Raw genomic sequence first — 15,516 nt, 5'->3', positions numbered from 1 at the left:
TACTTTCTTGTACCCTCACCAAATAGATTATGTTGATTCACATAATCTGAAGCTTTGCTTCAGTATGAAGCCTTCTTTGCCTATCACACACATATAGGAAAAGCAACAGAGTCATAGGATATGAGTGAAAAAGGACCTTTCTAGACTAACCCATTCCTGAAAGGAATCCCCCCGTAACATGATATAACATAACATAACGTAACGTAACATAACATAACATAACATAAGCCTAAAAGCTTCTCAGAGATTAAGAATCTTTAAAATATAAAGAAGTGCCTGCCTCTAAAAGGGATAACTTTCAAAGTACAACAAAATGACTTGAAGACCTGCAGGGAGGAGAAAACTCGGTTCTGATCATGTCAGCCCTCTACTGACTGAACTCCAATGGCTCCCAGTCTTTTACAGTATCAGATATAAAATCCTCTACTTGATATTCAAATCTTATCATAACTTACTCCCTTCTTGCCTTTCCAGTCTCCTGAAACTTTATTCCCCTCCATAGACTCTCTGATCCATTGACACTGGTCTCCTTGTTCTTCCTCACACGAGAAACTCCATCTCCCGACACTAGACATTTTCCCTGGCTGTCCCCAATTCTAGGAATACTGTCCTTCCTCATCTCTGCTTCTTGACTTCCCTGGCTTCCTTTGAGTCTTTCCTAAAATCCCACCTTCTCCAAGATGCCTTCCCCAATCCTTCTTGATTTTAGTGCCGTCCCACTATTCTTATTGTTCCTTTATCCTCTAGATAGCTTGATTTTACATAGTTGATTGCATGTTGTCTTTCCCATTAGACTGTGAGCTCCATGAAAGTAGGGATTATCATTTTCCTTTCTTTGTATCCCCAACATATAGCACATTTCCTGGTACATAGAAGGTATTTTATGACTCTTTTTTGACTGACTAACTGACTTCTAGGGTGGTGGTGGTGGTGGTGCACATTATGGCCTGAGTAATTGTGCTAATGGATGCCTCCTGATTCTGACCTGTTATGACATCTTTTTATAATACTGAACAGCATAGAATCTTAGATTGGCAGTGCTGGGAGGGACCTTGAAGATCATCTAGCGCGTCTCCTTTATTTCATAAATGAAATAATTAAGGCCAAAGACAATAAAGTGATTTGTACAAGGTCATATAAGTCCACTACATATGTCTCCTAGCAATAGAGCTGAGATCTGGAATCAAGTCTTCAGCCTCTGAATTTACTGCTCTCTGTGCTATACAGATGCTGTCTTATGTTAACTCTTTCATATATGAATGTTTTAAGTTCCATGACTTTAAATTCCAAGTAGGCAGGCACCGTGTCTTATATTTTTTGTCTCTGATATGTAACAGGTCACAGATGAAAAATTATAAACCTAGAAAAGACCTTAGAAATGTCTATCTTCCTCATTTTATGGAAAATGAAACTGTGGGCCATGGAGGAGAAATAAGATTCACTGTGCTGAACAAATGTTTTATATTAAATGAGATTTAAGAAGACTCCATAGACACTCTGAATAGCGAAAAATTTCCAGTTGTAAGGATGATTTTTTTTTAATTTGTGGCAAGACCTTGACATGAACTCAGGTGTTAAAACAGGAAGGCAGGTATTTACCAAAAGTGGGGTTTTTTAGTTCTATAGTTTCTTAGTTTTTTATTTGGTTTCAAATGAAAGAGTTTCCTATGTCAGGAAATGTGTACTCCTAAGCCAAGAAGACACTACCAAAGTTTCCTCAGAAATAGCAATAAGTACTCCAAAGAAATTGTTCTAACCATTCATCCTGGAAAAACAAAGGGGATTAAAAAATTGCATATTACTTAGATTAGGAAACATAGCTACAAACTATTCCATCAGTAGATGTCTCTTAGACAAGTGTTTTAGATTAATGATTAGATAGACCAAAGATCAAATAGGAAATATACAGCTAGATGTATTTGAGAAAATGAGTAGTACCTTTAATGATCCCAAAGTCCTTGCAAAAACCCATTACTTATCCTCCCAGGGATGTTACAAGGCTACAAATCACAGAAAATTAAAAATAGTATCAACACCAAGGGCAGTGGAATGGAGCATAAGTAGACTGTGAAATGCTAAAATGCTTTTAAAAAAAAGAATGAAAGGACACATATATGCAGAAAAGGGAAGGGAATAAGCATTTATATAGTACCTACTATATTCCAGGCATGGTGCTAAGTGCTTTTTATAAATATTATCTCATTTGAAACTCACAACAGCCCTAAAAAGTAGGTATTTTTATTTTCATCATTTTGCCTTTGAGGAAACTGAGGCAAATAGGATTAAATGACTTGGACAGGATCATATAACTAGTAAGTGCCTGAGGTCAGATTTAAATTCAAGTCTTTATGACTCTAGGACCAGAGCTCTCTTGACTGTGCCATCTTTTCTAGAAATTTCTAGAAATTGTGTTAATTTCTAGAAAGCATTCAAATTACAATGACTAGGAAAGTCTTTATGACACTTCCCATGGAATGGCACCCCCCCCCCAGTATTTTGATGCAGTGATAGAATAGTGAGGTATGATAGAGGAATCAGGGGTGCTGATTTTGAATCCTGACTGTGATGTTTACTAGCTGTATGACCATGGGCTTTCCCTCTGAGCCTTAGTTTCTTCAAATGCAAAGTGGAACTCATAATACTCAAACTTTCTACCTAACAGGAGTGTTAATCAGGAAAGCACTTTGTGACCCTGGAAGTACCATATAAATGCAAGCAAGTGTCATAAAGTCACACTAAGATGTGTCTCAAGAGGGGCAACCAGGTGGCGAAGTGGATAGAGCACTAGCCCTGGAGGCGGGAGAACCTAAGTTCAAATCCAGCCTCAGACACTTGATATGTACTAGTTTGTGACCCTGGCCAAGTCACTTAATCTCATTGCCTAGAAAAAAACAAAAATAAAACAAAAGAAAGAGATGAGTCTCAAGGGGGAAAATAAGTCATAAAACATTTATATGTATAGCAATAGGGAGAATTAGTTCCATTGACTTTGTCTTAATGATTCTAGATAGGAGGGGAATTAGTAGTACTTAAGTGGCTACTATGTGTCAGGCACCTTGCTAAGCACTTTACAAATACTATCTCCTCTGTGAGGTAGGAGGTGCTGTATACCCACTTCAGAGTTGGGGAAACTAAGTCTGACAGAGGTTGAGTGGTCTGCCCAGGGTCACACAACTAGTAAGTGATTGAGGCTGCATTTGAATTCAAGTCTTCCGCAGTATAAATGCTTCCAGGGGACAGGGAGAGAAGTTTTATTTTGAGATTGCATATCGATTATCTGAATACCAGCCTGGTTAAGTGTATCCAGACAGGCTATCATTTGAGCAAGGATTTTGGCCACACCAATGTTTAAAAAAAAAAAATTACTTAATCTCAAGATGAATGCAAGCTGCTTTAATGGAGTGAGTTTAATTACATTGGTAATGAAACTATATATATATATAGCAAGGACAACAAACAGCAACAATAATAATATCATTCCCATTTACATAGTGTTTTAAGTCTTATAAACACTTCTCCTACAACAAGCCCACAAAGCAGGCAGTCCAGAAGACTGAGACTCTGAGAATCTATCAGGGGTGGGGAACCTGCAGCCTTGAGGCCACATGTGGCCCTCTAGGTCCTCAAGTGTGGCCCTTTGACTGAATCCAAACTTCACAGAACAAATTTCCTTAATAAAAGGATTTGTTCTGTAAAACTTAGACTCAGTTGAGGTCACAGGTTCCTCCCCCCCCATCCCGAATATGTCCAGGATTACACTGATGTAGGGAAGAAGTAGATAATATGCCGTCAATGATCAAATGCATTACCTTTGTCATGATTACAAGGATCATGTTTAAGCCTGATATTCTTATGAGGTGTACTCTTATTCATTAAGAGTACTGGATTAAAAACTTCTTTTGTGGTCTGTATTGATCATAAAAGACCATGAAGGAAGCCAGTAGGTTTTTGGTCGCCATCTTCCCTCCTACAAAAGTTATGCATTTGAGATGCTAAACTCTGCTTAGAAACGGTTTTAGGTTTGGTTCTGGCTTTTAGAAAATCCCTGGAGTACCTTTACCATTAAAGAGAGGCTAGATTTTTCAAAGTAACCCAGAATGAACATGTATTTATAATGCCCTGCTACTCTCTTGCCTCTCATTTATTGTTTCTCTTATTCCTGATTCTCTTTTGCCTTGAGCTAACAATATGTGTGCTCTATTTCCTCACTCCTGTTGCTCTGGGGCCTTGTTAGTTATTCTCAGTTTGTTAAGTACCAATAAATAGTTGCTGAAACTTTCCTTGGGGCAGGAGCTGCCAAGAACAAGTATCTCCCAGGATCAAAGGCTCGCCAAATGTTAGAGATTGAAGGGAATTTCAGAGCATCCACTAGTCTAGTTTTTTAATTTCAATGGATGAGTAAAAGAAAGAAAGAAAGAAGCCTAAAGAGAGAAAGTAATTTGCATAAAGTCCATTGCAGTTCAGTTCAGCAAGCATATTACTATCTCTCCTGTACATAGTACTGTGCTAGATGTTAGTAGAGAGATAAAATTTAGAGAAGTTGCACATCCTGCCCTCATGAAGCTTATATTCTAGGGTGTTTTGGGGGTGGAGAGTGGGAGGTAAAAGTACAAACACAAGAAATTATAATTTATTGTTGTTCAGTCTTTTCAGTTGTGTCTGACTCTCCGTGATTCCATTTGGGGTTTTCTTGGCAAAGATACTGGAGTGGTTTGTCATTTCCTTCCCTAGCTCATTTACAGATGAAGAAAATGAGGCAGAGTTAATAGCTACTAAGTGTCTGAGGCCAAAGTTGAACTCAGGTCTCCAAGCCTAGTGCTCTACCCATTTTAATACACAATAGTATACCATAAGTACATTACAAAACAGTGTTTCCTGAGTTTTAATAGCCGCCATTTGAACAATACACCTCTGGGGTCTTATTAGCAATTAAAATCCTTCTTTCCTCAGATCACTACAATATTCATAGAACATGTTTGATAATGGCAGCCCAAAGGAACTGGCTCTATCTCTCTCACCAGTGCTAGAGTCAGTCTCAAAGGGTCTGGGTGAGCAAATAGTTCCTCACAGAAGCTAGCAGTCAGACAACAAATATTTACTGAGTCCTCTATATATGCCAGGCCTTGGGCTAAGTGCTAGAACAAGAGACAAAAACAGTCCCTACCTTCATGGGTAGGGGAGATAATGTGTAACTGGACACGAACAAGATGATAATGCTACTCCTGCTACTGATGGTAGTTAGCATTTGTGTGAGCCTTTAAAGTTTACAAAGCATTTTATACTAGTTCTGTGACCCATGACTAGTCATTTAACCTCTGTTCAGCCCTTCAATAAACATCTAGTAAGCACCTACTCTTTGCCTGGTGCTGTGCCAAGCAGCGGAGTTTCTTCATCTCTAAAAGAAAAATAGCCTCTATCTCCCAGGGTTATTGTGAGGATAAAATGAGAGAACATTTATGGTTTTTTGCAAACTTGACGGCACTATATAAATGCTAGCTGTTGCTATTATAAATAGTATCTCATTTCATCCTTACCACAGGGCTGGAAGATAAGCAATATTATTGTCCTCATTTTACCCATGAGGAAGCTAAGGAAGAAAAGGTTAAATGACTTGCCCAGTCTCATAACTAGGAAATATTTGAGGATAGATTTGAACTCAGGTCTCCTTCACTCCAGGTCCAGAGCTATGCCACCTAGCTACCTACAATAGATAGAAGGAGGATTTCCAGTCAGGAAAGAGTCTGCAGGGATTGCTGGATAATTAGAACAGCTTAAGATTCTGAGTCCTTTCCAAGTATATGATTCTATGATTTCATGATTCTATTTTCCTCCATGCTCACAAAACTGAATGACTTAAGTTCTTCTAAGGGATCCTATTACCCTTTAGTCTACTTTTTATCTGTAGTTACTACCCACTGGCAGATTCTACCCCCAGAAAGTCTTTGCACCAGCTCTGTCCTGATGTATGGATAATGGTAACTCAGAGAATTTGCAAGATATAACTCCACCATTATGTTGATCCATCCTTGGCTTTTTTTTTAATCACTCCCTTCTGGGATAACAGAGTGTTCTATGCACTCATTACACTGTGTCCATCATTTAGTTGCCAGTATGTTGGGTTGAACTCAGTGTCCAAATTCCTTCCTTCTTCTCTACTCCCACCCCTACACCAGCTTTGCATTTCTTTCTTGGTTCCAGTAAGAGAGTGCACTCATTTGAAAACAATTATTAACTCATTTATTAACTTCAAGCAGAAACTAGATGACCGCTCATCAGGTATGTTCTTGTGGGGATTCCTTCATCTATGGGTTGGACTAGACAGCCACTGGGGTCCCTTCCATCTCTGAAATTCTGTGATCTTGGGATCTTGCTAGCTTTTTGCCGCAGTATGCCAAAGTACATTGCTTAATGTTTCCCTCTCTTTTCCAGAAGCTTTGGGCTCTTTAATACAGAAAGCCAACTTTAAGAGTTTGCTTTAAGAAGTTGACATGAATGGTATTATATTCTCTTTTGAGCATTCTAATTATAGCTGTTTGCTGTAGGTCATTTATAGTCTTTCCTAACAAAACTTATATGGGCTTCTACCTGGCCCCTGAAACTAACTTTTAAGAAAGTTTGATAGAATTTCGCAGAGAATTGGGACATCTGCCTTAACAATGGCAGTCTTACCTTTTCAAATGCTTTGGTCTTTTTAGTAAGGAAGATGGATCTTCTTCCCCTGTCCTCCACCAATGTCTTTTCTACCCAACCTCACTATCACCTTCCCCCTACTCCTCTGACAGACAGATTTTCGTGATATTCCTAGACCACACTCTCCAAATTTCTGTGGAAGAAGCTCCTGATTATTTACCAGAAGTGTTTAGGTCAACAGGCTTTGTTGTTTTCTGTGGTGGTATGGAATAAAGATAGGTGGGAATTTTTCTTCAAGATCTTAGTAATTTATAATATTGATAGGACAGGAGCTGCTAACCATTGTTTCTTCCATTGGTTCATGGAAGGAACTTTGGGATAACTTTCCACCACACCCACCCTCCCAACTGGACATAGCTTCAGATCTCAAGAAGGAGATGTGGTGATTATACCTGCCCCTGGATCCATCAGTTGGGGATTTCTGTAAAAGGTAGTTTCATTTTGTGAAAAAAGATTACTTCAAAAGAAACTTAATTTTATTTCCAGAAACTCAGAGAGAGAAAAGGAAATTACATAGCCTGAGACTCAGCCTATTTTTCTCAATGAGCGTAATATGCCTGGAGTGAAAATGAGATGGAGAATTGAATTAATCTCAGGCATGCTTTGCTCTCTTAGTTTGACCACCTCATAGTCCCACTGTGCGTGATTCTAGACTTTCCTCTCCATCACACCCACATTCTGCTTTTCAGAAGCATTTATTGGCCTTCTTACCATTTCTGGTAAGCTAGAATCACCTTTCTCCCCCTTTTCTTTAGCTTTCTTGTATCCTGTTTCACTTCAAAGTAGAGCAGGAAAGAGTCAGTTGTCGGGTATGTGTTCATGATTTAATAGAATTAAATTTATTTCTGAAATTCTTTCAAAGACATTTATTCTTCTCTTACTTAACAGTTTTTGAGCCAACCAAGACTTTAGCTTATTTTGTTTTCTATCATTTTAAGTAGAAGTTGGCCTAGGTTCACTTTTTTATGACTGCTAGTGTAGCCTGGTTTGGTGAAAAATAAATTTACATTCAGTTGTTTTCATAGTAACCATCTTAACTACATGTATTTTCTGACTCAGACCTCTTTTGTTCAGAGAGATCCTAATCTAATGCCTTCCTAGCTATATTTTAATATGTATATGTATATATATGTATTTATCATTTATAATATTCTTTTAAAAAAATTGTCAGTTCAAAATTTTCTCTCCCATTCCTCATCCATCACCCCCATTGAGAAGGCAAGAAAAATATCAATTATACATGTGGAGTCATGCAAAATGTATTTCCATATTAGCCATATTGGAAAAGCAAGAAAAAATAAAGTAAATACATACACACACACACACACACACACATACACACACACACACACACACACTTCAGTTTTTACTCAGAATTCATCAGTTCTTTCTTTGGAGGTGGATAGCATTTTTCATGATGAGTCCTTTGGAATCATCTTGGATCATTGTATTGATCAGAATAACTAAATCTTTCACAGTTGATCATCATTACTATATTGCTGTAACTGTGTACAATGACATACTGGTTCTACCTAGCTACATTTAACATGTGTGTGTGTGTGTGTGTGTGTGTGCGTGTGTGTGTGCGTGTGCGTGTGTGTGTACTTGTGGGCAATTTAAGGATTGCTTTCCAAGATAATTTTTATTATACTGTAATAACCTTTATATAAAATGAGACTCAGTTGAACTGTTCAGCTTGCCTCTTCATGTTCTATCTTTTCATCACCAAAAATTCTGAGAGGAATGTGTTAAATTGACTCTTGGCCTCCATTAGTACCCTGGTTTCAAGCTTGAAATTCGTGTATATACACATACATACATATGCATGTATATATGTATGTATGTATATGCACACACATATATACATACATATATATATATGCCCCCCAAAAAAGAGATTTAATTTCTCCAACAATTTTATGCTAAATAACAGTCCTGCTGTTCTTGGTCCAGTAGCCTACCTCTTTAAGAGTGGCTCTGTTTTTTTACAGGCCAGTTTGTGCTGAAGGACTGGACCATTTGCCTCATTGAAAAAACAGTTTGCAGAGGTGGGAGGAACAGAAGGAGAGGGTTAAAGAGAGTTGAGGCTTGTGTTTGTGGATTTTTAAGCCAAATTCTGAAAAAGAAGAATCCTGGTTTTCATTTCTCACTGTACCATCAACTCAGTGGGTACAATCTTCATTGGGAAACCCTGGAACGTTCTTTTGAATACAGAAGTACTTTACTAGTAACTTTTTGCAAATGAAAAACCACAGATTTTCAACAGGAGAAGGGATCACATTCTAAAGTCTCTGAAATCTGTATTCCTCAAATTTTACTTCCTTTGAGCACTCTGTGTATGATGAATTTATGAATCAATATTTGTACCAACACATACACAGACATATAGTGTCTGTTAAGTGATCTGTCTACATGCATACATGACTGCAATATTTCATGATTCTATAATTTCGTTTGTCTGGATCTTCTGTCCACTGACATCTATGGCAAACCATTTATACTTAAGTAGATAATCTTTAAGGTTGATGTGACCAGAAAATGCATGGCTCAGTGGCTAATTGCATGATGAACATCTCCAAATTGACGTGATTGACTTTGAATAATGGATACACAGCCACCAATAGACCCCCAACTCATGGTCTTTCCAGCTTTGTGTAACTACATACTTGGTGTCAGGAAGTCCTGGGTTCAAATCTTGTCACTGAATCATATTTGCTTTGGGATGTAAGGACAAGAATATAAAAATACGCCAAAGGTGCACCCATTGACACAGTACATTTGTGCATACTAGATGCAGTAGAATGAAATGTTTTTTTTTCTTTCAAAGTAAAATTCTAATGTCTGCTTATAACTATTTTTTATTTAAAGTGTATTTGTACAGATGGGAGAAATTATAGGTGAATTAAAAATTACAAAAAACTTTATTTATTTTTAAAATCTTGGTTCAGTTGACTCAATTGATGTACCTAATCCTTCTAACATCTTACTGTCCCAGGCAACTCATTAAGACTGGAAGTTATAGATAAATTATCATAATCATTAGCAGAGAGAACTTCCAAATAGGGAGTTCCCCATGTTGATAAAATTACAGTTCCTGATTTCTCCCTTGGTTCTGCAAATGAATATATATATATATATATATAAAAATAAAAAATACATTATATACACATGTTCATACACATATATATGCATGTTAATATATGTATGAATGTATTATACATACCTACATGCATTGACAGTATGCTGTCTACTTAGATGGAGTTATCTCTCATTTTGAAGTCTGAATGTCTTCCTCTCTCCAAAGCTCTACTGTTTTTAGACTATGAAAACCCTCACTGAAAAACAAGGCTGTTCTCCCAAGCTCACATTTTGTGCATTTGGTTACTGGAAGATTCATGTGAATCTGTGTATAAAGTGTACTTGAAGTTGGACCCAAAGACAGCAGTCTCATTGGGAAGCTGCTTGATATTAAGAAAGTGAAAAGCTATAGGAATTTTTAAAAAAGCATTATAGTCATGCAACATTAGTGGTTACATTTTAGTGTCTTATGCAAAGATCACTGAACATATGGACTGGATGACTGGAGACAGAGATTTCTGTGGAAAGTAAGTGCTGACTGATCCTGTCTTACAGTTCTTTGCTTTGCACATTCACGTTAAGAAAGCTGGCTAATGTTTTAAAGTTGCCTATGAGATTTGATGTTATCCCTGGAGAGGTCATACCTAGGCTCTGAAATGTTTAATGGTTGGTCATTTAACTAGGTAATATGGACAGGACGGTTATTTGCCTGAGGGTAATCCTCCTGGTAAAGTTTCTAATAATGCTTCCTGGCAAAAAAAAAAAAAAGGACTCATTCCTTCAATGCTAGTCATGGGAAAGAGGGATCTCATTTTTTTCAGATGTGTTTTCTCTTGTGGTCTTGGCAGGGCTGAGTGCTAAAGCAGCCTCCCAAGGCCTTGTTTCCCCCCTTACCCCCACCTCACCCCCTTCATTTGCCAAAAGTAATCCTAGGTTGGGATTTAACATATAGAGCAAATAAAGGAGCTTTTTTAGAGCAGCAACTTAAAAAGAGCTTCATAAGTACACAACCTCTCCTTTTCAGTATACAGAGTTTCTTGTATCTTGATGGAAATTAGATACTTATCGTTAGTCCTTTTTGTGATATCCTCTAAAGGTAAAGGAATGGCTTATTGAATGTACCTTACATAAAAGCCACCCCCTGTGGACTTTCTCCCTTACTGAGAACATCACTGCGTGTTCTTCTTGTTTCTTGTTTCTTGTCAGTTAATCAGCAAACAAGCATTTATTAAGTGCCAAACCCTGTGCCAAAAATTTAGTGTACAAAGAAAGGCAAAAATAGTCCTCCCCTTCAAGGAGCTCACATTAACGTAAGAGGGGGGAGGCAGTAAATAACTACATATGTGCGAGATATAGGCATAATAGATGAAAGGCAATCTCAGAGGGCAAGCACTAGCAGCAAGGAAGAGAATAGAGAGGGCAGGAAATGCCTCCTATAGAAAGTGGAATTTGAGTTGAACCTTGAAGAAATCTAGGGAAGCAAAGGGGCAAGGTGAGGAGGCATGGGGTAAAGCCAGCATAAAGACATGGAGAAGAGAGATGGAGCATCATGTACGAAGAACACCAAGTAAGCCAGTATAGTAAGGTTGTAGAATGCATGGAGTGGAGTAAAGGAGTGAACACTGAAAAGGTAGGAAGGGGCCAGGCTAATCAATTTTGAGCTACTGTCTCCTGACTCTCTGTATTTGCTCAGACCAGCTCTCATGCCTCTAGTGTATTCCATCTTCACTTCTACTAATCTCACAGACAATATGTATCCTAGGTGGGACTTGAACACAGGCCCTCCTGACACTGAGGTTGATTCTATCCACTATACCAAGTTACCTCTCATTTCGCACCTGCTGTAGGTATTGTTTTTGCTATTGTTGTTCAGTCATTTCTGACTCTTCCTGATTTCATTTGGGGTTTTCTTGGCAAGGATACTGGAGGAGCTTGCCATTTCCTTCTCCAGCTCATTTTACAGATGAGTAAACTGAGGCCAATAGAGTTAAGTGATTTGCCCAGGTCACCCAGGTATTAAGTTTCTGAGGCCAGATTTAAACTCAGGAAGATGGGTCTTCTTGACTGCAGGCCCAGCACTCTATTCCCTGCACCACCTAGTTGCCCATTATAGGTATTACTATCCTCATTTTACAAATAAGAAAACAAAACCTAAAGATGTGAAGTTACTTATACAGGGTCCCACAGATAGTTGATATCAGAAATGAGATTTGAATTCATTTCTTCCTAATTGGGTATGACCCTCCATCCACTCTGCCAACTGTGGGTGCTATGTGGGACACTTCAGATGTGGATGTATTTTTTTAAGAAGGAATGAAACTAAGTGTTAAAAAAGGAAAATAAATCAACTGCTGAGTCCCAGCCTGTACATGTACATGGATAAGTATTGATCCAAGTTCCTCTTGAAAAACTTGATTTTAAAATCATCTAATTATCTGCTTCACTAAAATTAGACCTGAGCTGGGATAGTTGTAGCAAAAGTGCAGAGACCATTAAGGAGGCTTCTTCAACATTCGCATTTAACCTTTACACAAAAGCCATCCCCTATGGACTTACTCCCCTATTAAGGACATCACTGCTTGTTGTCTTTCTTCTTATTTCTTATAAAATATATTACCTGCCTTCTTTATTATTGAAAATGGGTTCGAGCTAACCCAGGGCTAGGGGCCTGATAGTCTCAAAGATACTTTGCTGAAGTTTCCTTCTTGAATTCATTTTCTTCATCATTTTTCAAATGATATGGCTAGTAAGCAAGAGTAAATTACCAATAAAAATGCTACATAAACTAGCCAGGACCATAACTATTTTGTACTAAGTGCCTTCCAGGTCTGGGGAACGGAGAACAGAAAAACCCTCCAGTAGACCCTTCAATACCACAATTGTAAAGGTGATTTGAGCTGGAATCAGTCAAGGCAAATTTTCAATTTTCTTTGTCCCAGTAATCTCACTAATGGATATGTATCCCAAAGAAATCAAAAACAAAAAGAGAGGTCTTGTATGTGCTGAAACATCTATAATGGCACTTTTATGGTAGCAAAAAGCAGGAAGCAAAGTGGGTCCTCATGAATTGGATATAGGCTATAAATGTAATGGGATATTATTATGCTGTAAGAAAATATATGTATGAAGAATTCAGAGAAATGTAAGAAGACTTGTATGCACAGATACAAAGTAAAATGAGCACGACTAGAAGAATAACACAATGTCTTTAATAATGTAAATAAAATAATTCAGAAAGGCAGCTGAATGCAGAATAAGTTAAACGACTAATATTAAGTCTAGAGTTTTGATGACTGCAGGTGCCAAGTGTGATAGGTATAGACAGACATAGTTGTTGTCGGTCAGTTTCATTTGACTGTTTTCTTTGATCCAAGAGAGAATGGTATAAGGGGAAATGATTGTGATATTAAAAGAAAAAAAAGCAAAGACATTAACTTAAAAAATAAATGCCTGAGTGGTTGTACTCGCCACCCAAGGTTCTCCACAAGCAGAACCACCTAATTCAGAAAGATTATTTGTGCACCTTTGATAAAGTGCCCAAAGAAAAAGCCCAAAATTGTCACTTTTTTTCCTTTAATTTCTTTCTAAGCTAGTGAAAGTGGTGATAGCCTTTAAAACTGGGGTGGAAGTAAATGAGAGTAGGGGCTCCATAAATGTCATTTTGTTGATCGATTGGCTCTTAAAACTAATGGAAGAGTGATTTATAGGTAGGAGAGGATAGAAGCAATATATCGTCAGAAGTTTTTGACTTAAGTGATTTGACAGAACTGAAGGAAAAGTTGCTCTGATGCTGTCCACTTCTCAGGGTAGCTGGGAGTAAAGCTCTTTCTAGAGAGAACCCAAAGAACTATGAAGAGTAGTTACAGTTACTTTGAAATTGAAATACACCAATGAGCTTGAGGGGACTCCCTTCCACAGCCTGGGCTGCAGCCCAATCATTCTTGCCTATTCTGTGCAAATGTTCTTCATTCCTTCCCATGGAGCTGCCAGAGGGGACCCACTCAGTTTGCTTTAGGCTTTCCCACAGACCTCTTATTTCAATATAAGCTCATTGAGATTTTTTTTTCTTTTTCTTTTGCATTACCAGCACATAGCATGCTTGGTATACTTGTTCAGTTGTGTCTGAATCTTTGTGACCCCATTTGGGGTTTTCTTGGCAGAGATACTGGAATGATTTGCCATTTACTTCTCCAGCTCATTTTACAGATGAGGAAACTGAGGCAAACAGGGTGAAGTGACTTGTCCAGAGTCACACAGCTAGTAAGTATCCAAAGCCAGATTTGAACTCAGGAAAATGAGTCTTCTTGACTCCAGGCCAGGCATTCTATCCACTGAGCCACCTAGCTGCCCTGTTTGGCACGTAGAAGGGGCTTAATAAATGCTTGTTGTTCGGTTAATCTCTTGACTCTTTGTGAACATCAGTGGGGGGACATGGGCTGTCCATTGGTGATCATTTACTCTTGTCACGTGATTAATTGCACTTTATCCCTCCCCATTGAGCAGATCATCTTTTATTTCAAAGGAGTAATAAGTGTGTATATCATGTTGTACTTGGCTGGGGGGGAGGGAGATAGATAGGTCTTACTGAAATACTTCAACGCCCTCCATTATCTAGAAAAGGGCTGTGCGCACAACAAATGCTTCATTATTGTTTGCGTTTTATAGTGTATGAACATTGTGCAAAGGGGCTTAAGAAGTTAAAAGAAATTATGTTTGGGGACTTTTTGAATTTTGAATGACTTACCATCCCCCATTCTGCCCTCCCTTACTCCAAGAATTGCACAGGTTTCCCCCTATGCATGCAAAAAAAAAAATCATCTCCCCATCTCTCTATATGTTGATTTTTTAAATTTTTAAATTTCTTTTTTAATATTTCTTCAGTGTCTACATAGGTTCTGCCTCCTCCATGAAGAGTTCCTTGAATACCCTAGGTAGAAGTAAGCCCTCCTTTCCTAAATCTTCTATACCTTTCTGTTCAAGATCCCCTATGCATTTATCACAGTCTAACTTTAGCACTATTCCATTAACTCCTTCAGGGCAGTGATCATTACATTAGTTTTCATCATGGAAAGAGCCTTGGTTAATATTGAGCTTTTGTTGTTATTGTCCAGTGGTTCAGTCATGTCAGACTCTTCGTGACCCTATGGACCACATCAAACCAATACTGCCTAAGGAGTTTTCTTGCCAAAGGTACTGCAATGTTTTGACATTTTCTTTTTCAGTGGATTAAGGTAAACAGAGGTTAGGTAACTTGCCCAGGGTCACACAGCTAGTAAGTGTCTAAGGTCAGATTTGAACTTGGGTCTTCCTGACTCTAGGTCTGGTGTTCCATTCACTGAGCCATCTGACTACCTAATATTGAGCTTACCACATGATTAATTTTATTGTATTAAGTATATTTTACATGAATGAATCAAGCCTTATGTTAAAAGATTTCTTTCAAATAAAATGCAGGGCTTTGAGAATTATGAGCATTAGGAAGATGAAAGAAGAAAAGGAGGAAAGGTTTGCTGACAAATGTGCAACAACCATTCTCTGGAAAAAACTAAGAACACACTTTTCAGTTTAGTCTGCATAATTAACATTTACTTGATCACTTTCTGAAGTCTAGATGATCAACAAAACAATAAGTCTAGCCATTAATTGCAGCTCTTGAGATTTCTGGATTCCCATGATATAAATGTTCACATGGAAAATTTAACAATCAGCTCTCACGAGCCAGTACCCACACACCCCTGAAATGGAGCC

At 38.1% G+C, this 15,516-nt stretch overlaps 1 protein-coding gene across 10 annotated transcripts in view; it reads left to right on the top strand.

Moving 5' to 3' along the window:
- Window positions 1–15,516, top strand: part of DLG2 (discs large MAGUK scaffold protein 2) — a 1,818,644-nt gene that overhangs the window by 886,006 nt on the left and 917,122 nt on the right. The window contains exon 1 of one of the 10 annotated variants that reach the window (XM_020993663.2): window positions 6,189–6,276. The exons of the other annotated variants lie outside the window; for them this stretch is intronic. Coding sequence (XP_020849322.1) covers window positions 6,262–6,276 — 15 coding nt within the window. The 5' untranslated portion in view covers window positions 6,189–6,261. Of the gene's footprint in view, window positions 1–6,188; window positions 6,277–15,516 lie in introns of those variants that run through there. 10 annotated transcript variants of the gene reach the window in all.

The sequence above is a fragment of the Phascolarctos cinereus genome, unplaced genomic scaffold (assembly GCF_003287225.1).
Source record: "Phascolarctos cinereus isolate Bilbo 61053 unplaced genomic scaffold, phaCin_HiC Scaffold_726;HRSCAF=1367, whole genome shotgun sequence".
NCBI classification, from domain to species: domain Eukaryota; kingdom Metazoa; phylum Chordata; class Mammalia; order Diprotodontia; family Phascolarctidae; genus Phascolarctos; species Phascolarctos cinereus.
Note: the sequence above shows the minus strand (reverse complement) of the source record. Positions and strands in the feature narration are given on the sequence as shown.